This window comes from Colletotrichum godetiae (assembly GCF_030913485.1).
Source record: "Colletotrichum godetiae strain CBS 193.32 chromosome Unknown BDP55scaffold_95, whole genome shotgun sequence".
Lineage (NCBI taxonomy): Eukaryota > Fungi > Ascomycota > Sordariomycetes > Glomerellales > Glomerellaceae > Colletotrichum > Colletotrichum godetiae.
Genome location: NW_026851343.1, coordinates 23526 through 47374, shown reverse-complemented (window position 1 = coordinate 47374; position 23849 = coordinate 23526). Strand labels below are relative to the sequence as shown.

The 23849-nt window shown below is 52.1% G+C and overlaps 9 protein-coding genes across 9 annotated transcripts; 5 read left to right on the top strand and 4 right to left on the bottom strand.

Moving 5' to 3' along the window:
• Positions 1-117: 117 nt before the first annotated feature.
• On the bottom strand, positions 118-998 carry BDP55DRAFT_638811 (uncharacterized protein; the record flags this gene model as incomplete). Its single annotated transcript, XM_060573162.1, has 4 exons — positions 118-212; positions 310-377; positions 422-626; positions 779-998. The coding sequence occupies 4 exons, from the start codon at positions 996-998 to the stop codon at positions 118-120; spliced, it is 588 nt and encodes a 195-aa protein (XP_060422119.1).
• Positions 999-8656: 7658 nt separating this feature from the next.
• BDP55DRAFT_533609 (uncharacterized protein) lies at positions 8657-8827 on the top strand (the record flags this gene model as incomplete). Its single annotated transcript, XM_060567865.1, has 1 exon — positions 8657-8827. A coding segment is annotated over one exon (171 nt), but the record flags the coding sequence as incomplete, so codon positions are not given.
• Positions 8828-10390: 1563 nt separating this feature from the next.
• Positions 10391-10626, bottom strand: BDP55DRAFT_533877 (uncharacterized protein; the record flags this gene model as incomplete). Its single annotated transcript, XM_060567868.1, has 2 exons — positions 10391-10506; positions 10554-10626. Coding segments are annotated over 2 exons (189 nt in total), but the record flags the coding sequence as incomplete, so codon positions are not given.
• A 1522-nt stretch (positions 10627-12148) lies between these two features.
• Positions 12149-12884, top strand: BDP55DRAFT_721478 (uncharacterized protein; the record flags this gene model as incomplete). Its single annotated transcript, XM_060578516.1, has 4 exons — positions 12149-12152; positions 12248-12387; positions 12432-12625; positions 12701-12884. 4 exons carry the CDS (start codon positions 12149-12151, stop codon positions 12882-12884), a joined length of 522 nt encoding a protein of 173 aa, XP_060422116.1.
• A 2051-nt stretch (positions 12885-14935) lies between these two features.
• BDP55DRAFT_761870 (uncharacterized protein) lies at positions 14936-15649 on the top strand (the record flags this gene model as incomplete). Its single annotated transcript, XM_060580877.1, has 1 exon — positions 14936-15649. The coding sequence occupies one exon, from the start codon at positions 14936-14938 to the stop codon at positions 15647-15649; it is 714 nt and encodes a 237-aa protein (XP_060422115.1).
• Positions 15650-16385: 736 nt separating this feature from the next.
• Positions 16386-16694, bottom strand: BDP55DRAFT_567430 (uncharacterized protein; the record flags this gene model as incomplete). The annotated part of the gene is made up of 1 exon (XM_060570592.1): positions 16386-16694. A coding segment is annotated over one exon (309 nt), but the record flags the coding sequence as incomplete, so codon positions are not given.
• A 1971-nt stretch (positions 16695-18665) lies between these two features.
• Positions 18666-19788, bottom strand: BDP55DRAFT_638807 (uncharacterized protein; the record flags this gene model as incomplete). The annotated part of the gene is made up of 2 exons (XM_060573161.1): positions 18666-19254; positions 19304-19788. 2 exons carry the CDS (start codon positions 19786-19788, stop codon positions 18666-18668), a joined length of 1074 nt encoding a protein of 357 aa, XP_060422113.1.
• A 1320-nt stretch (positions 19789-21108) lies between these two features.
• BDP55DRAFT_440040 (uncharacterized protein) lies at positions 21109-23116 on the top strand. The gene is made up of 5 exons (XM_060567582.1): positions 21109-21330; positions 21376-21863; positions 21930-22567; positions 22839-22901; positions 22961-23116. The coding sequence occupies exons 1-4, from the start codon at positions 21232-21234 to the stop codon at positions 22859-22861; spliced, it is 1248 nt and encodes a 415-aa protein (XP_060422112.1). The 5' UTR covers positions 21109-21231; the 3' UTR covers positions 22862-22901; positions 22961-23116.
• BDP55DRAFT_440036 (ankyrin repeat-containing domain protein) lies at positions 22617-23741 on the top strand. The gene is made up of 3 exons (XM_060567581.1): positions 22617-22755; positions 22839-22901; positions 22961-23741. The coding sequence occupies exons 2-3, from the start codon at positions 22843-22845 to the stop codon at positions 23658-23660; spliced, it is 759 nt and encodes a 252-aa protein (XP_060422111.1). The 5' UTR covers positions 22617-22755; positions 22839-22842; the 3' UTR covers positions 23661-23741.
• Positions 23742-23849: the final 108 nt, after the last annotated feature.

Here is a 23849-nt window from a genome sequence, read left to right as displayed (position 1 = left end):
GCATGATATGCAAATAAGTCATGATATTCGATAATTATCTTATGCTATTTGGAAACTAGTTTTAAAAATAGTAATACAATAAATGTTGAGGGGCGATACATTAGTATAAAAAAAAAGCTACCTATATTCGGGTGATGGTGCCGGTGCGAGCACTTGACCGATGTTTGGATCAGTGTCGATGTTCATTCCATGCTTTGCTGGATGTTTTGTGTCTGGAAATGGATTGGTATCTCTGCACATTCGGTGCCTTTACACAGGATAAGAACTGCGCCACTGATACTGAGCTTCGTGAGCAAACAGATGCCTTACCAGCAGTTTTGCGGAAGACCTTCTTGTCGACATGAAACTCATGGTCAGATGTCGGTACGCCATGAGCGCTAACAACCGGCGTGATAATATGGACCATAAGGGCTACCCTTACACCGGAATCTCGGGTACATTTGCCTTTGTTTCAGCATGCAAGGGATACAGGCGGACAGTTGTGTCTGCGTGCACTCTCACCGCTAAGTGAGCATGTAGTGCGCTTCGCCAGTGGCTCACTTGCTTGTCTTCCCAATTTTGCTTTGCAAGAATAGGACAGGGAAGCCCCTGGCTGGGTTCATATGGAGTCGGGACAGTCACCCGGGCTGGACACGGGAGGGGTACAGTGAACAGCAGTCAGGGCTTCGTCTACATTCACTCCCTTCTCGTCCAGAAAGTCTCTTAGGTCAACCGGGACTGCTCAGCCGATCTTTGATGCATTTGAATTGCCATAGGAATGTAAAGTTACATATCATACCTTGATTGAGCTGCGTCAAGCGCCTCCACAGCACTTCAAGAAACCTCATCCTCTCACCCTTGTCAGGGGTTGCCAAAATGAAGCAGTCATGATCTAGGCTACGACTGGGTCGTCGAGACAAACCCTGCAGGATAGGATCAACACAGAGGCCTGCAAGGCTCATGATGTACATGGCAAAGATAGCAAAGTACCATTCGTCGTAGATCATTCCAATGGCCATATTCCAACTTACTGCAGTCTGCAATCACAAATCGTTTTATCACACGGGACATACACATGATCCCAGTCAGGCGCTTCTCTGCCCATGTCAATTGTCAACGCCTGCCCGCTTTGGTCTCTGATTGAGGATCAGTGTCTTCTGGATTGTGGCTCGCTGGAAGCACAGGTAAGGGCACGGGCGGCAAAATGTGATTTCCTATCTCTAGCACCTTGTCTGGCCTGTTGCTGTCAAGTCGGCGGTGCATGCAGTTAATCGTCTTGTTGGCCTAGATGGCAGCCTTGCATTTTGTGCTTGGCGAACCGTTGTGTACTGGACCATATAAGAGCATTCAGAAAGACATGATGCTCCCATGATCTGAAATAGCTTTCTCGCAAGAGCATCGCCAATACACCGCATGTCAGGCTTCAACTCATCAAATCAATCATGGCCTCAGAATTTAGCTGAATCGGCATTATGTCAGTTGTCTGCGCGAGTGCGGCCATAATTCTCTCTGTATCGTCACCTAATATCGCCAACCCGCGCCGTACAGATTACCTCGAGCAGTTCTTTGGGCTACTCGGGCTCTGTTGGCTCTCAGCTGGATTGTTTCCCTGCTGCAGCTCGAGCCGCTATTTCGATCATGTCTCCTGGACTACTCAGTTTACCACATGACACTCTTCGCCATTGCGACCTGTCGTATAGTCACAATAGGGGCATCGATGTTAAATGTAGAGAACGGTTGTCTATTGAAAGTAGGAAATGCGCACGAGGCCCGCTCTGAAATAGAAAATGCAAGCGAGTGTGGACCTCGGTGATTATGTAACCGAGGTCACGTGACGTACGGTGAGGCCACGGGTGGTTGAAGCCATCACGACATATTGTTACTGGGAGTAAACACCAACAACAGCGAGAACGAAGTTTTCGAAATCGGAGCAAAAACAGCGCCATAACACACTCCGAAAGGTCAATTCGATAGCCGTGTGCTCGTCGTGAAGCCCATAGCGACGCAGGCACCATGGCAACCCCATGGCCCCAGGAGCAAACATGGCCAATGGACCATCGAGAGCACGCCACTCAACTTAGCAGACGCCTTCAGACAGCACTCAAATCAATCGACACCACAAACGAACACCCGCTTAACCCGCAAGCCGTGAGAGCCACTCTCATTGCCACCATCTCCCTGCTGGCCAAAATGCAGAACCTGCCCGAACTCGGACACCTCCACCAAGCCATTGATAGCTTACGTGCGGAAACCAAGACAGCCAATGAGAACAACATCCGCGAATCGAGAACTATTAGGATTGCCATGCAGCAGAACACGGCCGAACTCAAGGAAAACATCAACACGACGCGCGCAGCCAACGCGGCCGCCAAGGAGGCTTGGAAAGCCAGCGAGCTGGCAGTCAAGGTCGTAAAGGATATCAAAGCACTGGAGCCGATGAATCAGGGGAACACCGTGCAGTCATATGCTAGCGTAGCCGCCCGAGGAGGACTTGCGGGGAGCATGCATAATCCCTATAACCAGAGAGCGTCCCAGACCCAGACTCTGCGTGAGATCATTGTGAACATTCGAGACCCCATCACCATTGCCAGCATAAGAGCCATGAACCCCCGTAGCCTCAAGGCGCACGTAGACCGCGCCATCGAACAAAGCAGCAACGAGCATATCCGCAAGCTCAAGACCGTGTCTGCCAATCAACTCAAGAGCGGCGACCTGAGCGTCAAGACAGCCACGACGAAAGACATGGAGGCCCTCCGGCAGTTTGCCGAGGACTGGGAAAACCACATCGGCAACGGAGCCGCCGTGAGGATGCCAGCCTACGGGGTGCTGACGCACGGCATCAGAACCAGCTCTATGAAGATGGACTGCTTCACAGAAATCAGAGACGACCTGCTGCAGGACAATAAAGCATTCATCCCCAGAGCAGACATAAGTACGTATAGGCTGGCTGACCCAGTCAGCCAGGAAAAAGACGGCATCATCAGTGGTTGTGGAGCTCTCAAGGGCAGAAGACGCCAATAAACTCATTGACGAGGGACTCATCTGGCAAGGCCAGGTGTTCCAATGCGAACGATATGATAGACAGTGCCGTCTGAGGCAGTGTTTTAAGTGCTGCGCATACGGCCGCATAGGAACCCAGTGCAAAGCAACGACAACATGCGGCTACGGTGCGCAAGAACACGCGACCCGACATTGCCCCTCGAAAAGCGACACAACGACCCCAAGGAAATGCGCCGCATGCTACGGCGAACACGAGGCGTGGCACGGCGGATGCCCCACCAGGATCCGCGAGAAGGCCAAGATCAAGGCCGCCTACGGCCAACGGTCGAGGTACCACCCGGCCGACGCTGGAACCAGGCCAATCCCAGGAGAATCGTCAGAGCCGGAGCAGGTCCCCGACGAAGAAGATCCAAAAGAGGCCTAACCCGACAGCAACCCAGGAAACGGAAGAGACGATTACTGTAGCTGCAGAGAATACGTGCCCGAGACGCACAATCATCCGATCGCGAAGAGCCCTCGAGGCGCTCGACCCCAATACGCAGATGACAGACACGCAGACGATAACCAACAACACAGCGATGGAGATCGATGTCGACAATAGCGAATGAACGCACAACAGACACTCACAATACTACAGTACAACATAAGAAAATCGAAGGATACCGTCATGGCGACACTTCTCCGTGACCCGAACATCGATAAGTACGACATCATGGCTATTCAGGAACCATGGAGGAACCCCTAAAGTGCAACGACGCACCATCCGGCCAAGGACCGGTTCCACCTGTGCTATCCTTCCAGCGAGGAAAATGGCCCAGCCAGGGTCTGCTTCTTCATCATCAAGAAGCTTGACCACTCTCGTTGGCAGTTTAGGGAGGTCAGCAGAGACCTCTGCACTCTGATGATCGCAACAGATGACGATGCCGAAACAAGCCTAGTGCTACATAATGTGTACAACCCGTCACCGCGGGAGGAAGATCGAAAATCGGTCCTACAACAGCTACGAACAACACTGGAAACACATCGGCACGTCGAGCAAATCGTCGTCGGTGACTTCAACCTACACCATGAGCTAGGAAGACCAAGAACGAAGGCAGCGCTCGACGGATACGTAGAGAAAACCATAGACGCCCTGTCAACCGCTATCAAAGTCGCGGTCCCGACCAGTACCCTTTCTCCAGAATCCAGGAGAGGCTGGGACGAGCAGTGCGCAGCCATCCTGGCCGAGACGAAACGACTTCGCCGCGACTATAGCGAGCGGCAGACAGAGAAGAGCTGGGAGGCGTACAGAGAGGCACGCAACAGAAAAGGGCGCATCATAAAGAAAGCTCTCCAACAAGCACATCGCGAAGCGGTAGAAACAGCAGCCGACTCACCCAGATCGCTCTGGAAGATCGCCAAATGGGCCAGGAACAGGCAGAGCCAGCCGCCAACCGTCACGCCGGAAATCAAGAAACCCAACACGTCCCAGGTCGCCGCAACGCCTGGAGAGAAAGCAGCACTCTTCAAAGAGACCTTCTTCCCCTCGCCGCCAGAGGCAAACCTCGAAGACATCGACAACGAATCGTACAGCAACCAGATAGGCCTGCCGCCAGTATCGGAAAGCGAAGTGGAAGACGCCTTCCAGGAAGCAGCACCGCTGAAGGCCCCGGGCCCCGGGCCCCGACGGCATCCCTAACCTGGCACTCCAAGTGGCGAGACTATGGATCACGCCACATCTCGTCCGCGTATTCAAGCAGAGTCTCCGGTTAGGATATTGCCCACAACACTTTAGAAAGTCCACCACGGTGGTACCCAGGAAACCAGGCAAAGACAACTACACAGTGCCCAAAGCACACAGGCCGATGGCCCTCCTGAATACGGTGGGCAAGATCATGGATGCCATTATAGCGAGGAGACTGAGTTACATAGCCGAAACACACGGATTGCTGCCAGATGGCCACATGGGCGGGAGAAAACATCGCTCGACGGAGCACGCACTACATCAAATCGTAGATAAGATACACGAAGCCTGGGGTTCAGGAAAGGGAATGGTAGCAAGCCTACTTCTCCTGGATGTGTTAGGCGCCTTCGATAACGTTTCGCACCGTCGGCTCCTGCATAACCTAAGGAAGAGGCGGATCGACGAAGCGACGATGCGTTGGATTGCCAGTTCCCTGGGATGCCGAGAGACAGAGATCCACGTGGACGGGTTCCGATCCGAAACCTACAGACTCGACACTGGCATCCCCCAAGGGTCGCCTCTTTCGCCGATACTCTACCTCTTCTACAATGCGGATCTTTTGGACAGCTGCAATGAGGCCGGAGACACGACAGCCACCGGCTTCATCGACGACATAGCAATCCTAGCCGCGGGACACAGCACTGAGGAAACCTTCCAGAAGCTCCAAGAAGCGCTCGGAAAAGCCGAGACATGGGCCTCCACTCACGCCTCCGTCTTCGCGCCCGAAAAGTTCCAGCTTACCCACTTCACACGAGCAAAAACCAGAATCGACACAGACAAAACAACCCACAGCCAGTGGGGAGAAGTCAAGCCCAAGACAACCTGTAAATATCTCGGTCTCACCATGGACTCAGCCCTCAAGTGGAAATAACACATCGACGAGACAGAACGCAAGGTCACGAACACTATCACAGCACTCAGCAGTCTAGGCAGCTCCACGTGGGGCGTGATGACGAGAGAGATGAGGACGATTTACAAGAGAGTCGCAATACCACAGATGATGTACGCATGCTCGCTGTGGTCCAACAGCGGTTGGGGAGAGATGGGCTATACGAAGCGGACATTGAACAGACTGCAGAGGCTCCAAGCCAGAGCGGCCAGGGCAATGTCCGGAGCATACAGAGCAACCTCGTTCCCAGCACTAGATGTGGAAATGCATCTTCTGCCAGTCGAACAACAGATTTGGAAACACAATATCGACACCATCAACAGAGCAGGCATGGCCGAAGCCCTCCCGCGGGGAGGGAAGAGAATGAGTCCGAGACAGAAAGTAACGAAACGACTGAACGATGGACAAGGGGCAATCAGCGAACAACACGAGCAAATACCACCCTTCATCACTCCCCCGTGGTGGCAGGGACCACGTATCCACATCGCCGGAGGCACGAAGCAGGCCGAAAAAGAACACGAACGTTGTCTGGAAAAGAACACCGACGCAGCCCACATCTATACAGATCGGAGCGACAGCAGTCTGCACAACGACACAGCAAACCAGCAAATCTCACATGGGAAACGACACAACATCCACAGTCTACGCGGGAGAGCTGCAGGGCATCGTTCTAGCCCTCGAGATGGCGCAGGCAGATAAGGGAAATGGAAACCACCGAAGCAGAGTCTTCATACACACCGACAACCAGGCCGCCATCAGATCATCTGCCAAACCAAAGGGGAAATCCGGCGCGTACCTTCTCAAGATCATCGCAGAAAAGACGCAAGCCCTCCGAGAACAGGGACTCGAAGTTGAGCTCCGATGGGTACCTGCCCACATCGGCATCCAGGGCAACGAAGCAGCAGACGCCGCCGCCAAAGAGGCCACGGGATGGAGGCAGAACGGACAAACAGGCGCCAGGGCTGGCAAACCGAGAGACCTGTTCAAGCTCAAGTCGACAGTCAAGACATGGTCACAGAAACAGTCCCACCACGCGTGGCGAACCAGTTGGGAGACCGAGACGCGAGGGAGAACATCGTTCCGTCTCATGCCGAAGCCGACAAAGAAGATCCTCGAACTTCACGAAGGCCTCAGTAAACGCCAGGACTTCCTCTTCAGCCGAATAGTACCAGGCATAACCAGCGCTAATTGTCCATGCCGGGAAGGACGAAAAACGGTATCGCACATCCTGCTGCGATGCCGCAGGTTTCGACAACTCCGGCGCCAGGAATTCGGAACCCTCCCAAGAAGACACAATCTCCGGGTCATACTGAACAAGCGCAAAGCAGCCGCCAAGGCAATCCGATTCATAGAACAGACCGAGATCCTTGGGCAACACGGGATCGAGTCGTAAACCAGACTAAGCTGAACATTGGGGGGAGACTATAGGTACGCTGAACCGTTGTACGAGGAGAAAGACCTCAATAGAGCCTAGACATGCATGTACAATAGGGATCAGAATGATTCAAAATGACCCAAGGGACAAAGGACTTATTCAGGATCAGGACTTGTAAATAAGATGGACTCGAGCCGGGCTCAAGGACAGACTTCTATAGCTCTTCAGTAGTTAACTTCGTATCAGGATTCATATCCGCTTTCAGCTATCACCATTGACAAGACTACGATTGATCACCGAAGCCTTACCCACCTTTACGATTGACAGGCATAACTTCCAGGAAGTTATCCAGACTTACGACACTGTTACTGTGTATCGCAGCCTCAACTTCTGCAAACATACCCCTACGACTAGCTGGCCGTAACAATAGTAATATAAAATGAAAATAGTAAAAGCCTTTGAGGACTAATTACAAATAGTATTAGAGATATATATAATTGTCCTTTTAGACGGTTTTAAGGTGATTGGAATTGGACTTCCAATGCGACAGTAATATCACCGACGTTTTAATTATAACGAAGCTAATACAATATGCTCCTACGGAGAGATGAAGGATATAGACCATTTAGTATACTATCGAAAGACGCTGGCGAGGAAGTATCGGTGGGTAACCATCCGCCCTTTTACATGAAAACCGAATGTGGTGACAAAAGACTAAATATCAACAGCAATTTCACATCACCTATCTCTTAGGGCTACCTCCGGGCATACGTTCAAGGGCCGGGACAGCGGGTCATAAAGCCGTCAGGAGAGCTACGTCGCTAACGCGCGCACAGTCTTCATTCTGCTCTGGCGTGTTTGATTCCTTGGCGACAGGGCAGTTCGCAAAGGGAAATTTAAGGTGCCGTGCTTGCCACGTTCCGCTCCAAGCTGAAAGAAGACAGGGGATACGGCGGGGCCGCCGAAGTATGCAGGCCTCTTTGGTCCGGCGAGCGCAACCCGATGCCCCGGTTGTAGCCTAGGCCATGACTGGTTCATATTTGCAGCCCCTGACAAGGGTGAGGGTATGAGGTTTCTTGATTATGCTGTAGGGGCATTAGACGGCAGCTAAATCAAGATATGAGGTGACACGCCCCGGCACCCCCTTTTGCTCACAGCTCGATGCGAAGTTCGACACCATCTATGCATTCTTTGCGCACGCAAAAGAAAGGTAACCAATCCAATCTCCAATATGGGGAGCGAATAGAGAACTCCAGCCGGTGCAGGTGCTGGACGTGAAGGTCGGTACCTTCGGCTGGCATTGGTCTCAGCGCTGGGGGTGTCGCGCCACCTTCTTATCGACGAAAGCCGCTGAACTCCAGATAGCAAGCTTTTCAGTCTCGATGTAACTAGGCTGAGCACCAAATATCATAAGGTTCGGTGCTCAGGAAGTGTGTGAGGAAGTTACGGCCAACTCTTGGCGTTCTTCTCTATTTCAATTTCTTCCTAAATACGATTTCACCGCTCGTCTTAAGCATCAGCTCTTCGACAAGTCAAGTTTGTCAGCTTCCAAACCACGTATGATCTCTAATCAGCGGCGAGAGTCTCATATTAACGTACTTAGGAGCTAATGGAAAATCTAGGGGAGAAGACGCTTCCAAACATGGTCTCAATACCTGATCTCCTCTTCCACGTCCAAGACCACGCCGAAGAGCGCCTGTTCGAATGCGAACATTGTGGCAAACACTTCAAGCGAAAAGCCGGTCTCACTTCCCATATACGAACCCATACTGGAGAGCGTCCCTTTGGCTGCGAAATTTGTCCGAAACGCTTCAAGCAAAAATCCGGTCTCACTTCCCATATACGAATCCATACTGAAGAGGGTCTATCTAGACGCAGAGACTGTTACCAAAGTTCCGAGGTACTAGAGTGTTACGACCCAACGTGCATGACCAACCCAGAGGCCAGCTGCCGGGCCACGGCGGCTACGGCACAACATATATGCATGCGAAACAGGGACGCGGTTACTCCTCACGGGACGGAAGAACTATGGAACAAGTCACGTGCTGATAAGATAAGGATCATGTTGGATCATTTTGATCCAACACGACTTGGGGTCCAAACGATCATTCTGGATCAGAATGATCCAGAACGACCCAAGGAACAAAGGATATGTTCAGGGACGAGACTTGTATATAGGATGGACTCGAGCCGGGCTCAAGGACAGACTTTCCATAGCTTCTTCAGCTATTAACTTCGTATCAGATCTCACGATCACTTTCAGCTATCTTCACTGAGAACCCTTTGACAAGATTACCATTGATCACTGAAGCTTCACCCTACGGCTTACAAGACATAACTTCCCCAAAGCTATCCAACAACCTTACTTACTGTTATTCAGTCCTCGCGGCCTGAACTTTTGCGAACTTACCTCACTACGACTAGCTGGCCGTAACATAGAGACAATTCATCCCCATTCCCAGCAACAGACACAAACTAATTGAAAATGACTCAAAAAAGTCCAGCTCGACCCTGGGTGATGTAACTTTGCAGAAAACATTCAAGAACTTTATTCTTATGGAAACCACGAGATTTTTTTCTGAAAATACGGTTGATCAACAAAGCTGCTCAATAAATCAGGAACAGTATCAAAGCAGTAGTTTAAGAATGGCCTCATACAACTTGGGATACGAGATATCGACAGAGAGTATGAACGTAGGCACCAACGTGTGTATGGAAGATGGTCCCAGTGCCCGTACCGGATCTCACGTTACCGGGAATTACTGCCTTCCACTCCCACATGTGGCTGAAGGACGATGCCACTATGATTTGCATCTCTTGCGTAAACTTGAACTTTTGTTGTCGTAGCTGCTCTAGAGATTCCACTGTATATACCTAAACCGATTCTTGAACTCAAGAAAAGCCGACACGTTTCTGTCTGACGGCGCCTCGTGATCAACCAAGGACCCAACCCTTTGAGGGTTTCCCCTAATCCACTAGCGCGCGTTCTTGGCAGAAGCAGCAAGAATCGCGAGCGACCGCGAGATAGTAACCAGGTCGTAGAAGAAGCACACCATATATCAAGGTCTGCAGGGGGTCGCCGTTGGTGAGCCAGACGGGTTGAAGCACTTTCATTGTGGGAACCTCTTCAGCCAGCTGATTAGCTGCTGAGAGCCGGCGCATCAGGGGGAAGAAATACCGAGACGATTGGCTTGAGGGGTTCTTTTTGGTATGGTTTGATACCAATAGTTGAGGGGTCTGTGGATGTTCTGACCGAATTGCGAACGGTTCAAGCCAGCAACGCAGGACAGTCTTCCAAGGCACGTGTATGTTGGTCATATTTATTACTTGCCGTTAATCTTGTTTCTCAAGCTCTCCCGCCATCTTTCCGTGACATGGAGTGCAACAACTGAGATGCTGAGCTGGATTGGCTTATGCGAATCGACGCTATTTCGGCGGCGTCCTCCTTTGCGTTGTTTAGGTTCTTCCCGTCGTACCAGAACCGAGCCGAGAGCGTGCGCCCGTGGACGGCCACCCGGCTGGACCAAGCCGTGCGTCCCCCTGCAGGAGAGTTGGGAGCGCTCGAACAGCCAGCAGCGTACGCTTACCTCGCCGATCAGAGACAATTTGGAACACAGGTGGCATAATGTTGGCCTCCCGGCAGGCATCTGTTCGCTGTTCAGACAGGGCGGCGCGGGACGGAGGAATCTCTCGTACCTTCAAGGCGCTCTTGCCGGGTCCTCCTGCCGTAGGAGGAGGCAGACATGGCATCGACACTGCACATTACATCCTGAAGGTTGCACACTCGACTACTAATAACAATGGCGGGCCCGACAAAAAGACAACGCAGGAGAGACGTTGGGGACCTACGGGGTGGTGGCCAGTGCTCTCGGCGCGCGATCCACACACCGGTGAGAATGACGACCCAGAACCTCGCGCAAGATGGCCCCGCGCCGGTGGTATGGAAGCCGGGTCAGCGCCGCGGTCGGAACCTGGTCCCTGGGTCTGGGTGGATGAGGGGTGTCGCGCGAGGACGATTGGGGCGCGTGCTACTTGCACTTCACTGTCCGTTGTTCACGGACGGCGCCAGGGTCAGGGCGTGAGGTCGCAGGAGTGGCGGCCGCTGGCAACCACTGCATCTCCCCGCCGGGCAATGTATACTACACTGACACCCACTCCCCTGTGCGGTGGAACGCCACGAGATGAACGGACGTGGAAGCCGGGTGCAGCACCCCAGTCCAAGGGCTGCACCCTGACACGGCCGCATTGGCTTGTCTGCCACGTTCGATAAGGTTAGCGTGTAATCGCGTGGCATCCAGTCGTCTGATGAAGCCTGTTTCGACTACGGCGGAGATGTCACTGGAGGGCGAGTCAACCACGGCACCGACGACGGGTCATTGCGATGCGCAGCGACGACGTCGATGTGCTATCGTCCTGGTTGTTTGAAGGAGAGAGTGGAACCTTTCTGCATGGGGTGGCGCTTTTTCGTTACGTGATTCTGCCTACACAATCGTAGCCCTACTTAAGAAGAGGCGATCAAGGCTCCTACAGTTGAAATTGGTTCAGAACTGTGACCCAACGCCCAGCGAGACCGTTCAGACGCTCGGGCGAGGAGCTGACTTCTCAACCCGCCTAGCAGCTGGCCCTGTGTCGACGAGACTGCGGTAGTCTGGATGTGGACGTGGTAGGCATGCATGTGTCAATTGACCGCTGTGCTTGGGTACCGCCACCGGTCAAACGAGATGCAACTGGCGGATCGTCCTGTGTTTCTATGTGCTTGGTTTCTAGACAAGGGCAAGGGTCGGTGTTGGCAGCAAACACCGACGGGGTGTGGCCGTTCGCATGCCCGCCGTGTTCGGTCGCTAAGATTTGGTGGGGCAACAAAGCTTTTGCTTGCTCGGTCCGGCTGGATGAGGTACCCATGTTTGTGGCTGGCAGGCAACGGGACCAGGGAGGCGTGTGCCTGAATCTCTGCTCTTTGATTCATCGTAAGATAGAGATCCCGTAGGTGTGCTCTCTCCATCCTTGTCGGCGCGTGTTGTAGGGGAATGGTGGGCCACACCGGACGCCGCCTCGCCGACAGAGTCTCGTACCTCTGAGTCATGTAGAAGCCATTTCTTGGCCGTGTACTAGGGTTCTCATGAGGAGATTTAGGCAGTCTGGCTAGGCGTGGCCTCGTCTACATTCGGCAGTCAGATCCGTGATGGGTGAGTGACTGGGGGGTGTTCGAAGAATCATGTCTAGCCATCAATGGTGAGCATGTCTTGGCCGTTGGAAGGTCGATACTCTCTGACGTCTGCAGGCGCCTACCCTGCACGATGGGGCAAGGTTGGATCTAAGCAGCCACTCCGACCGCCGCACGCGCGCGAAGAAGGCAACGATAGTGAGATTGCATTGGGCCTCCTGGTGTTCTACCGATATGCACAGCGCAGAATGAACACCGTGTGCGCACAGCCACGCAGCTCTCTCTACTAGCGGTTTGATAGTCAGTTGCCTCAGCGCCTGACAGCTCGCGTGAGAAGGAGCCTAGTATGAATTGCAGTCACAAAATCCAGTCTTCACCTGGCCTGCCCAATGCAGTGCTCTCCTTTCTCACTCGCTACATCACAGTTAAAACCACGGGACAATTGAGCAATGTGTGCCGACTTCACGACACTTTTCCGGGGTACCGAGGAGCCAGGTGTGTTAGCGTGGTGCAATGGGAACTCGACAGAGAACTGACGTCAGTAGATCTGTGCCTGCTACCTGTGAGTAGGGTGAAGGAAGAGAAGGATGAGGGCCCAGTGAATGTCCCAAACAGGCTCGATGCGAAGATTGGCGCAGCGAAAGCATTGCAACAAATGAGTGCCGGCCATGGATACCGAGACCTCAGTCTGTCCTGTCGCCGCGGAAGACTTGTCTCTCTTGATGAATACGCCTGTGACAAGCTACGGCGATGAATTTCTGCACAAGCCGCGAGATCAAGTACGGAACACACGGATCCAAACACTCGGAAAAAAGGTCTAGACGGGAGTAAAACAATGGAGACAGTTGACGACATGAACATTCCGCAAAATGGCTTGTGGCTCGGCCTTGAGCGCGGTGTCTTCGAACCAGAATCGGTACGTTAAGTCTCCAGCTCGACTATCGCTGACAATACTAACAAAATGCAGGGAGAGCCTAGTCGCACAAGCAGAACACTCCCGATTGCTACTTGAACACGTCCTCAAGATTCAACAGCAACTCGCTACTTAGCAAGAGTCTGTGGTCCACGAGAAAGAGCGTAGTATCTACTACGAAAAGCGAAGCATTTTCCTAGACAAGCGGGTCATTCGCTTGGAAAGCACTATACAGTCACTTCGAAGTGAAATATCGGCCTTACAAGGACAAATCGCAAGAATCGGCCACGCTAGAGGAGCGCCATTGTCTTATGAAGGGGTAAGGTCTCCTGATTGTTGTAGTGATTCATCAATCTAGGATCGTCTCCGCGGGGCTATACTGAGAAGAAGGGTAATAATTTCGGGGTTTGACTAGGTAGTAAACAAGCTTTGATATAACGCTAGCCGTAGTATTTCATGAAGGAAGTCGGCTACCAGAGGGGGACTAGGTTTTGAGCTACGGCTGGTCTTCATAGACTTAGTAGCGGCGAGCTTGCGAGTTCAATGTTGGGCGAGTGATGTGATAGGCTGACAATCTAACGCGTAGCTTTGGACGAGTTCTTCTTATTCATCCAACTCTCACTGTCTAGGCCTGTCCATGCCACTTACTCATTTTTCAGGGAGACCCCGTGGCTGCGATGATACTTCCATGACTGTGAGTAAGCGACATCCCAGACTGGCTCCGGGCGGCGAGATTGGTGGATTCGGACGACTTCATGAATCTGAAATGTCGCTGTTCATATTCCACCTGCGGCGGCTAGGATCAAGTCCACTGTAGCGCTGATGGCGGCGAGATGATCTTATCCTGATGTTTCTCGAGTACGTTCTGGACACTCCGTATTTGCCATCATTCAGTCGTAGACTTGGCAGCTCAACAAACTTCATATTTACGGCCGGCTTCATGAACCCGAAATCTGACGTCAAAAACATCGTTTTACTATGGCTATCAATCTTACAGAACCAGGGAATTTGTGTGCTCTTGCTCTCATTCAAGAAACTACCGGTAGCTGCAAGATAAGACCCACTGTCCATTTCGAAATTTGGAAATAATTCGGCTGCCGATACCGAAGAAATTGACTCCCAAGTATGCTTCCGGTTGCAGATGTGTAGAAGGGTTCAGCATGTGACATCGAGGAGTCTCTGGGCGGCACTACCTTGATATTGACGAAAGGAAAGTCTCTCCACGACACAAAAACGCTTCGTCTAGCCGCAAGGCATCCTGCTGATGACCACCAATTGTGGACTTCACTCGCTGCTCTAGACTCTCACATGCCTGGTACTGGAGACGCATTCTCCATCGCCCCAGCGGGAAATTGCATGTAAAGCTAGGGCAGGCCACCCAATACAGGCACAACCCTGGAAATATGTTCATTTTTGATCGAGCTCAACGATGTGCACCATTTAGAAGCGTTTAATCACGCACTCGTCCTATCAAAGATGGACGGCACGGATACTGTCTGGTGCCACCAGGCCGACAGCTGATTGAAGCGGTTGTGACGCCCTGAAAATTTCAGGGGAGCTGCTTGTCATGAATATGCAGGACAGGTCAACCGTTGCAGCGGCGCGTCTGAGTAGTTTCCGGGGTCTTTGCTTCCTTGGATGATTGCCAAGATAGGGTGGGGGAAATGGGAAACGACAGCCATGATGACCACATCCGGAAAGGCTGAGAGCTTCCCAGCCAGCTCTCTAAAAGAGCCAGGCCGTCTTCATCCAGTTGGCCGCTCATTTAAAGGGTCGAAGTCAACCGCCCTCTGATAATTAGTTCTAGCGAGGAGCAACGTAGAGCTAATTCCAACCAAAACGCAACGACCCTTGAATATCAACCGCCTTCAGAGAAGAAACGAACCGCCACCATGGAGAGCCGACATGCAGCCCGACTTATGGCGCGGCTACGACCTTTGCGCACCGAAGAAGATGTATGTGTGGTTGGGAACAACGGGGACCTGGAGCTGAATATGACCAACGAGGGCCTAGCCCGCCTTCTGACTGGTAGCGATTGGTATTTGGCGTCGGTCATGTTGCCGTCTCGCAAGCACAATCTCTCATTTGAAACCGGAACCTCTCATGAAGAATTTGATGCAGCTCACCTGGTTCATATAAACGGCCGGATTGCAGTGATCGATGCAATAGATCGAAAAGAAGTAGAGTTCAAACTGAACACGGAAACTATCAACAGCTTGGTGGATTACGATACTCAACAAAAAGCCGACACAAGCGACCATAATTGTCGATCAGCGTTTGTCAAGACATTGCGCGCAAGATTCGGAGAGTTTGTGTATCGGACCAATCTTGCAGTCTTAGAGGGAATGGAGAGTGATGGTTCAGGGGAGCTGAACGCGGAACAGAGCATCAAAGTGAGGAACAGCATCAGGCGTCTCTTGGGGTTACCAATCATCCCAACTCCTGAGCCAAGCCTTCTACAGTGCAGAAAGGCTACCCTGATCACCCATGGCGCGCATGTACCCATTCGGTTGGAGGGACTCGCGATGATAGTACCCGGTTCGACGGTCATATCATTTCAACCATCTCTCGCAACGCCTCTCATTGCCTCTTGGGAAACGTGGTAGCATACGATACAATAGGTCATTCGTCTGGCGTCAAAGTGCACCGTGGCGGACTGGCTGTTACCAAATCAGCTCCACTAGGAGGTGTTAGGCTGGAATCTTGGTGATTTCCAAGAGAAGAGAGGTTGTGGCCGAGTGATTATCCGTTTACTTCGGGTTTATTGAGGCCTTGAAGTAGAGCTTGTTAACCATGAGGCTTACAAGAGAGGGGTCGATATGAAAGACTAGTTACCAGGACAGATGGCTGCTTATTGACTACCCATGGTCAACGGATAGTCAAGTGGAAGTGCAACAGTACTGAAGAAAGAAGGATTGATAGGCGAGGTGACAGATCTTCAGTATGGTCAGCAGTGGCATAATGAATGGGGATAAGTATGGTTGTATTGCTTAGAGTGATCTCCTAGGCTTGCAGTAGATCTATATAAACGAGTGGCATCTATCCCTTGTAGGACAATCCTGGCCCGACTATGTGGCTAACTGAGTAATGACTATATGCGGCGAGTTTCACCTAAGCGAGGGTATCCCAGGTTCTGTCACGAGGTGAGTAGGCTGTAGTCTGTGGATCGTTGCAAGACACTACAGACATGTGGTTGCTTGGTTCTGCATCACAGATATCTTCGAATCGGCTACACACGGACGAGAGATACGGGAGACCCCAGCAGATCTTTTGCGAGACTATTGTATCGTCGACAAGCTCACGCAGCTTTAAACCCTGACAGCTCTGAGTTGGCACGCTCACCTAGAATCGCTGCGGTATACCGAAGCTCACGTCACTGCGGATCTGAATGAGGCCGCCAATGTCTTCCAATTTAACGGCTTTCCACCATAGGCCAATTTCTTGTTCAATCGTACATGGTTTCGACGAGTCGACGAAGACCAAGCAACGGATACAGAGATTGTCGCTTGCAATGTACAAGCTGTAGATGGATGTCGAGAGGCTTGGATCAAACAAAAGGAAATCTTGGTTGCCACCGGGCGTGTTCCTCAGATGGCCGATGTACTGAACACCTTCGAATTCAACGTTCCTAGCATAGACCTTCTCCGAAATCTGGATAGATGCGTTGCCCTCGGTCTTGGCACATGTTTGTTTGGCGAAGTAGACGGCCAAGCGGTGACAAGTTGATCGATCATCAAGAGCCCAGGCCGCGATGTTAGAAAAGACTTCTCTGGGCAAACCTTAGATGCGGCGATCAGCTGTTTGAAGGAGATCGGCTAGATAGGACTGGAACCAGCGAATACGCCGTATATCCGCAATTGCTGGAGGCTCGAATGCATGTGCTGCAACATCGAGAATATTCGTGAATATTTCCGGAGACGTAACTTCGACGCAGATAACATGGTACCCAATCCGTTGCTCATCATGGTTGCATTGTCCACGACACTTGACATTACCGACATCCAGAGTGCTATTGATGAAACCACCGATACTATACTTGTACGATGGAGAAATGTCCCTATCGGATCGCCGCACTAAGGGGGTCAGAGGACTAGGACTGAAAAGGGTTGTGGAAGACTTGCCTGCCACTATGTCATCTCCATACTGAAGTTCAAAGCGGCAAAGTCCGCAGAGCCGTGGTATACAAACAGATCTCGTAATCGTCTTGAACAGCGCATGATGAACGTTTCTTGCAGGTAGGAGAAATTGCAAAGAGAATCTCGGTTCATTACGGAGCCAGCCGGTGATTTGACTGTAAGAGTCTCGGATCTACGTTTCGCCATGTCGGTTCTATCGATCTGCGAATGTGAGGAACCTGGAAACCAATGAAACTCATCTGAAAGCGCTGCAGCTGGAACTATGATGAGTCATCCTATCGTAAGCCGACGTATTTTACCAGAACAGCGCCCAGAATAACTGAGGATAGCCGATAACCATGTGCTCTTCCAGTTGCCTATTTTCTCCTCTACTCCTTTCCCGTTTTCCTGTTCTCCTTTTCACCTGCTTTCTTTCCTGCTTTCCTGCTCTATTTCTATACTTTGATCCTTCCCGCCCGTCTCCGGCGTTTGTGGTACAAGCAGACATGGAAAAGTACATCGCATCCTCGCTAAAAGTTGTCACATACTTTCACACCCACAATTCGCCCAGCTCACGTCTGGTGGATTGTGTCGCGGTGGTGTCCAGTTTACACAAGGACCCAGCGATGATGCCCGCCTTGCGTTATGCATTTCGAATACCGCGGCGATGAAGTCTGTGGTGCATGCAAACCATCCGCCCCAATTGTATGGGAGAACATGATTAGACGGTAAGACCTGTTTCTCGACGCAGGTATGATTTGGCTAAGCAGAACAGCAACAATAATCCAGTACCCTGATGAGTCTGAGAATGATTTCTCTGGCGTCTGAAACTTTTACGGCGGCGATGTGAATGAGCTGATAGACTCGGAGACCGGTTTATTCCGGAATGTTCGGCGTGTAATCGGGTGCGAACCCACTAAGTTCGAAGCCACCGGGACTCAAATTATCCGCAAACTATGTGTAATTGCGCTCATGAGGCAGTTGAAGTCAATGATTCGTCCCCTTGAAACTTTGTAAACTGTAAAGAACTTTGTGAACGACCTCTGCAGGGCCCTTGCACCACAAGCTATTGACTGGCACCGTGATCGACAGTCGGCACTTCGCGCCTGAGATTGTGTGATAAGCTGTCATTGCTGTGGAGGATGGTCGTGCCTTTCCTTGTAGCAAGCCCAGCTGCATGTTCGAGCTCGTGGGAGATCGACGAATGCCAAGGCGAGTCAACATTGACTGCCACATTCGACCCATCAGGCATCACAATGCTGTTTTCAGAAGGTCATGAACTTGCGGTGCTTCGATCATTCCTCTTTTGAGGACTTCCCCGCCTACAAACTGCGGAATCATCCAGTCAACTTGATGAGTCCACGACTCTACGTTCTTTGAAATAAGACCTTTTCTGACAGCGATGGATGACAATACTGCTGGCCTATTAAGCTGGCTTGGGTTGCTATTGTATGATGGAGTCCTAGTTGAGCCTATGTTTCGCCACAAAAGGTACTATCGACGACCTTCAAACAATGGCACTGGCGTATCGAAGCAGGTTGGCATCCAACAGCGGCCGGGTTTCCTGGACGACCGTATCAATGGCCCGATGCTGCAGGCAGCTGCGCATCGTCAGAGAACCCTGTTCGAACTTCTCTGCGACCCATCTTTGCATCACTGTGTAATAGATCACAAGGCGACTCTCATGACAAGTCCTATCAGTGATAGGCAACAACGGGCGCCTTTCTGCATGCTTCCATGCCTTGCCATGAAGCTTCCCTGTGCAGCAACTGCCCAGAACGGTGGAATGGAACAAAACACAAATTCGGTTGCTTGCGGCCCTCAGCCTATTTATCCTCTGGGATGGGCGCTTGTTCATTAAGACTTTGACAATCTTTTGCGCCTTACCGGAACTCTGTATCAACTTCAGCATGACTTTCTCGAGAGCTGCAACCTGGTGAACGAATCGGGTCGTCAGAGTGAGGTCCAGACCGGGGCAGAATTCCGCAAAGCAGCCGCTGCGGATCACACTCCACGAGAGAAGCCTCGCGAATAAGCCAGAGAGCGACCGCAGGTATCTCTCCTGCCACACTTCCGCATCGGAATCTCTGTCGGAGCTAATCAACGTCAGCGAATGCCTCAGAGCAACTACAGGGGCCGTCCTACACCGCAGTATTCCTGTCCGATTTCTCGTTCTGTGCCGTTCTTACTGCGTCGAAAAAGACCAGATACCAAGCCCCAGCCGCGAGGACACAGGAGAGGGTTGACAACATCGTTTTCGGGATGACCAAAAGCAATGTGACGCCGACCGACGGAAGTTTGACGGCAAACACTCTAACGACGGTGATGACAGAATCGGCTTTGGCGATTAGTCTCCTCGATTTGACTTCGTCTTCCCTGGACAGGACATCGAAGACAAATTTGTCGAAGACTGACTTGAGGTAACAAATGAGCGATTCTTGACAGTCGTCGATCCACTGTAGTAGTATCGGCTGGAAGACGACCGAGCTGGTTTGATCCCCGGTGAGCTTCTGGGCCCACTGAGCTATGAAGTACGGTAGCCCGTTCAGACTGATGAGAAGTAGGAAGGCGAGTATGTGAACAAGAGCAATACAGGCTGACTGCCGCGTGCTGCCTTCCGGCTGGATCATCCTGTTATTGATGCCGTGTTCGATCTTTGGCGGTCGAGTGGCTGACGAAAGATGGATCGCGCGGATGTAAATATTTTCTGCTAGGGAGGGGTGGAGGGGATGTGCTGAAAATCGCCCGGGCTGGGCCTCTCATCTTTGGTTGGACATGCATGGTGAGCGGAAGAGTTGAACTTCTTTCCTTGTGGGAGGGGCTTGGCTGCATGTCGCTGCCGCGGGCGGCGTTGCTGGCAACGCGGAGAAGGTTCTGAGACAAGCAATAGAGTGATATGGCGGCCCTGCAGAGGAGGCCCGGTGCAGCCGGGCAATCTACTCCTGGGCCCGCCACGGGGTTCGGCGAGTTGGACCCGAGATCCCCCTGTCGGGAAGTATGCATGATAGCCACCACAAAACGGGGATTTGTTCAGCATTTGGATCAAAAAGATCGGGCTCTTCCTGAAAGCGAGTAGCATAATCGACGGAATACAAACGCTGGACTTGGGAATGCAAAGGCGCAATCAAATTACCCGGCTTCGCTGCTTCATCTTCACCGTGTATGGGTACGAAAACGGGCGGCTTTCGGGATCAGCTGCATTCCCAGGTGAGATGAGAGCTTTTCCTGCGCGAAATCTTGATTGTCCTTACATGGCTTTGCTCCATCAACCCTGTCAATCAGAGGGAAGAAAGGCATGGCGGTGATGTGCACTAGCTCAGACACGGCCGAGGAAGGAGGTTTCCCCGGCGAGTCCCCGCCAACACAAAGGTTTCGAGACGTAGACAATTCGGGTAGGAGGTCAAAAGAAAGTGTAAGGGAGGGATTATGTACGCTAGTTGTCCACTGCGAATAGAGCATGTGAGTGGGCACGGTCCACCACCCCGGATCCCGACAGAGGCAGTTTATGCGCTCACATCTCCGTCCTTGTCGCTAGGGGGTGTGCGCAGCAGTCCATTACTGGGTACGTATTTGCTAGCACAGAGCACGATCTCAAGCCCATGTGGAAGCAGGGGTGTTCCCGGCGCCGTCCCGAGACCGCTGTCCACCCCACCCCCAGGGGCGATTGTCCCGTAGCAAGGTGTGAGTGTGTTTGTAGTATACAGGCATGTATGTACCCCAAGGTCTTTGGAGGGGGGTGCGGCGGGGTTGGCCTGAAATCCCACCACGGAGCGATGTGACGGCACGCAGTAGTGTACAACTGGAGGGCGTTCACCCTAGACGCCATCCAGACGACAATGTCAGGCGAGCTCACTCAAAAATCCCTGTTCGCCTGACATGTCCTCCGTCGCCCAGAAAACAATGTCAGGCGAGCTCACTCAAAAAGCCCTGTTCGCCTAACATGTCCTCCATCCACGGCTATTATCCCCTCTTCAGCCAACAACATCCACAGAGCCTACAAACAAAGCCTTGCGCGACCGACGCTACTTCCGCCGCAGCCTCGCAACAGCTGCCTCTAAACAAACGCCCACGCCATGGGAAACGTGGAAAGTTGTCAATTTGCAGACGCGCTCTCGCAAGTATGTCAAAGAAAAAGCGGGGATATTTCCGTTGACCGACTCCTGGCCCCGGAGGTACGACCATGCTCCCCCGCGCCAGAACTCGCTCATTCTCGACAGTTTCTTGAAGCTTTAGAGGAATTCCTCAAGCATATCAAATCGAATTGGGACAAGTTTCCCTCTTCCGTGGCCGATATCGTCAAGGACAAGTTGTTACCCCGCTTCGATCCAAAAGAAGATCCAAAAGGAGATCCTGAGGCATGGGTGCATCAACAGATCGTTCGCGAGCCTGCTGACGATTTTCCGAACCACCTCTACGACCATCTCGTATCGCTCCGAAAATCCAAAATTACATTTGAGGTTGCCAAAAGAAACGTGTTGCTCATCGCCTTTAGCAACCTCCAAATACAGCGCGACTCTGGTCCTGACCGGGGCGCGCTGTCAAAGTACCTCATCACAGTCAAGGAAAAGAACTCCGAACAGGAAATCCGGAAGATCAGAAACAACTGCAACGATTTCACAACGGCAGGTCGCCGGTTGCAATCCTGGCTGGGTAATCTGGGGGGCTCTGGAGCACTCATTTGCGGCCTATACATAGCCATGTCGACGTAAGCCCACCCTCCAAGCCCAAAGCCGCCCTCTGACCGATTATTCAGCCTAACACATCGATGGAGGGAACAGTCTGCTGAAAAACTTGCTGAGTTGGTCGTTCAGAATAGTTTAGAGCGATGCGGAAGGCTAGTTGATGCTCTACTAAAGTCATACGAAACGGAGGCTCGTGTCTGGGTAAACAGTCAGACACCACCTGGGCGCAAGCGCAAACGAGAAATCTCAGCCGCACTGCCACAGTCTTCGCCACGCACTGCAATTGCGGATTATCGACAAACCACATCCCCACTGATGACGGCAGACAATACGCTGCAGCACGTTGACAACACCCTACATCTTCCGATCCGGGGTCACTCTGAGGTCTTAGATCACAGCCCTCGGGCGTTTCCGGCTGAGGCAAGCTATCCAGCAGCTGCGCAAGATACAGGAGACCCCTGTGATTCGTCCGCGGCCCCGCTGGAACTCATCAGCACGCCAGTCCTTGAGGCAGGCGATGAGGAGCTTGTGGGTAATGTCAGTGAAGTACCTTCCCTGGAGCCTGTATCCGTGTCCAACGCGATCGTGCTGGTGGAGGGTAACAGATCGTACCGAGATGCTCCCGTAATCATTCAGCAGCTACAAGCAACATGTCGGATCGTATCTTTCCGCGAGTACTCCGGCACTGGCCAGCGGTTCATCAACGGCACTATCGACGGTCAGGAAGGTTCGACATCAGGCGTTTACTGCCCACGACCACAGCGCCAGCTCGCCGTGCAAAATGAAGTTTCAGACACAGCCTTGTCCATTACATACGCAATGAGCGGTAATATTGACGGCCTCAAGGAACTGTTTCGTAACAGACTCGCGGGGCCGAGCGACAAGTGTCAAACCCGAGGGTTCACCTTGGCCAGAGTATGTTGCGCTATTTGCTTTCCTTCCGAGGCCTGTCGTAATGCAGACGAGTCGCTGACATCTCTTGAGTGGGCTCTCTATAGTGGAATGCACCAGTTTCCAATAGTGGAGTTCCTGTTGGATGCAGGAGCAGCGGTCGACGACGAGTGAGTGCAAGGGTGACAATTATCACATGTCGGGTGACTAAAGACTGATCTGAGCACAGAACCTATGATCACGTATGGGATTTTACTTTTCGCCAAAAATGCACCGATCAACAATGGATAGCTCTGAGTCGCATCAGACGCAGTAAGGGAAGAAATTGGATCGGTGACCAAAACTTTCCCTTGATACACTTGATTGTATTTGGTATAAGCTCAAAGCCACTCATCGAAGAGCTCGAGGAGAACCCGACTGCCGTCTACCAGACGGACGCCAAGGGGCGTACGGCGCTCGACTGGGCTACAGCACGAGCTCAATCAGGGGATATGGAACTCCTCATACAATACGGCTCGGACGTAAACACGATGGATCACAGTGGTCGCACCACAGTCCTACACGCAGTCGACAGCCACAACTATGAAGCTCTCAAAATGGTCTTGGAAGCCGGTGCGAATACCAATCCTGTCATCCCGGAGGGCCTGCATCGCAGTAGCCCGCTTACGTCGGCCAGCTTTGGCGGTTTGACGGAGATGGTCGATTTACTCCTAGAACATGGCGCCAGAATCAACACACCCAATCCGGAAGGTCGGGCGGCACTGCACACAACGATAATCCGCAACAACCACGAGATTCTGCGCAGTCTCATAAAGAAGTGCGATGGTACCTGCTTGAGGGACCTCAAGCTGCTGCCTGTAATCGCCCAACATGCGGACGAGCAAACCAGGGCGATCCTCGAGTCGTCCGGCCAGTTTACGGAAATCTAATGGCCTCGATCACGATGACATTCGAGAAACAGTATAATAGCAGAAGGAGTGCAGCAAAAACCTACGCGTCGCGTTTGATAGATTATTGATGATGGTCAGCGACAAGTGAACGTCAAGATGTACACAAATATCAATATACCACTTTTTGGAGGGCGTAGTTGAATGAACGGCCCAACCATATGCTCATCT

Coding starts and splice junctions, on each gene's coding strand:
- BDP55DRAFT_440040 (XM_060567582.1), top strand. CDS start 21,232: ATGGGAAACGTGGAAAGTTGTCAATTTGCAGACGCGCTCTCGCAAGTA. Junction 21,864..21,929: donor CTATACATAGCCATGTCGAC/GTAAGCCCACCC, acceptor ACATCGATGGAG/GGAACAGTCTGCTGAAAAAC. Junction 22,568..22,838: donor CACTATCGACGGTCAGGAAG/GTTCGACATCAG, acceptor GGCTCTCTATAG/TGGAATGCACCAGTTTCCAA.
- BDP55DRAFT_440036 (XM_060567581.1), top strand. CDS start 22,843: ATGCACCAGTTTCCAATAGTGGAGTTCCTGTTGGATGCAGGAGCAGCG. Junction 22,902..22,960: donor GGAGCAGCGGTCGACGACGA/GTGAGTGCAAGG, acceptor ATCTGAGCACAG/AACCTATGATCACGTATGGG.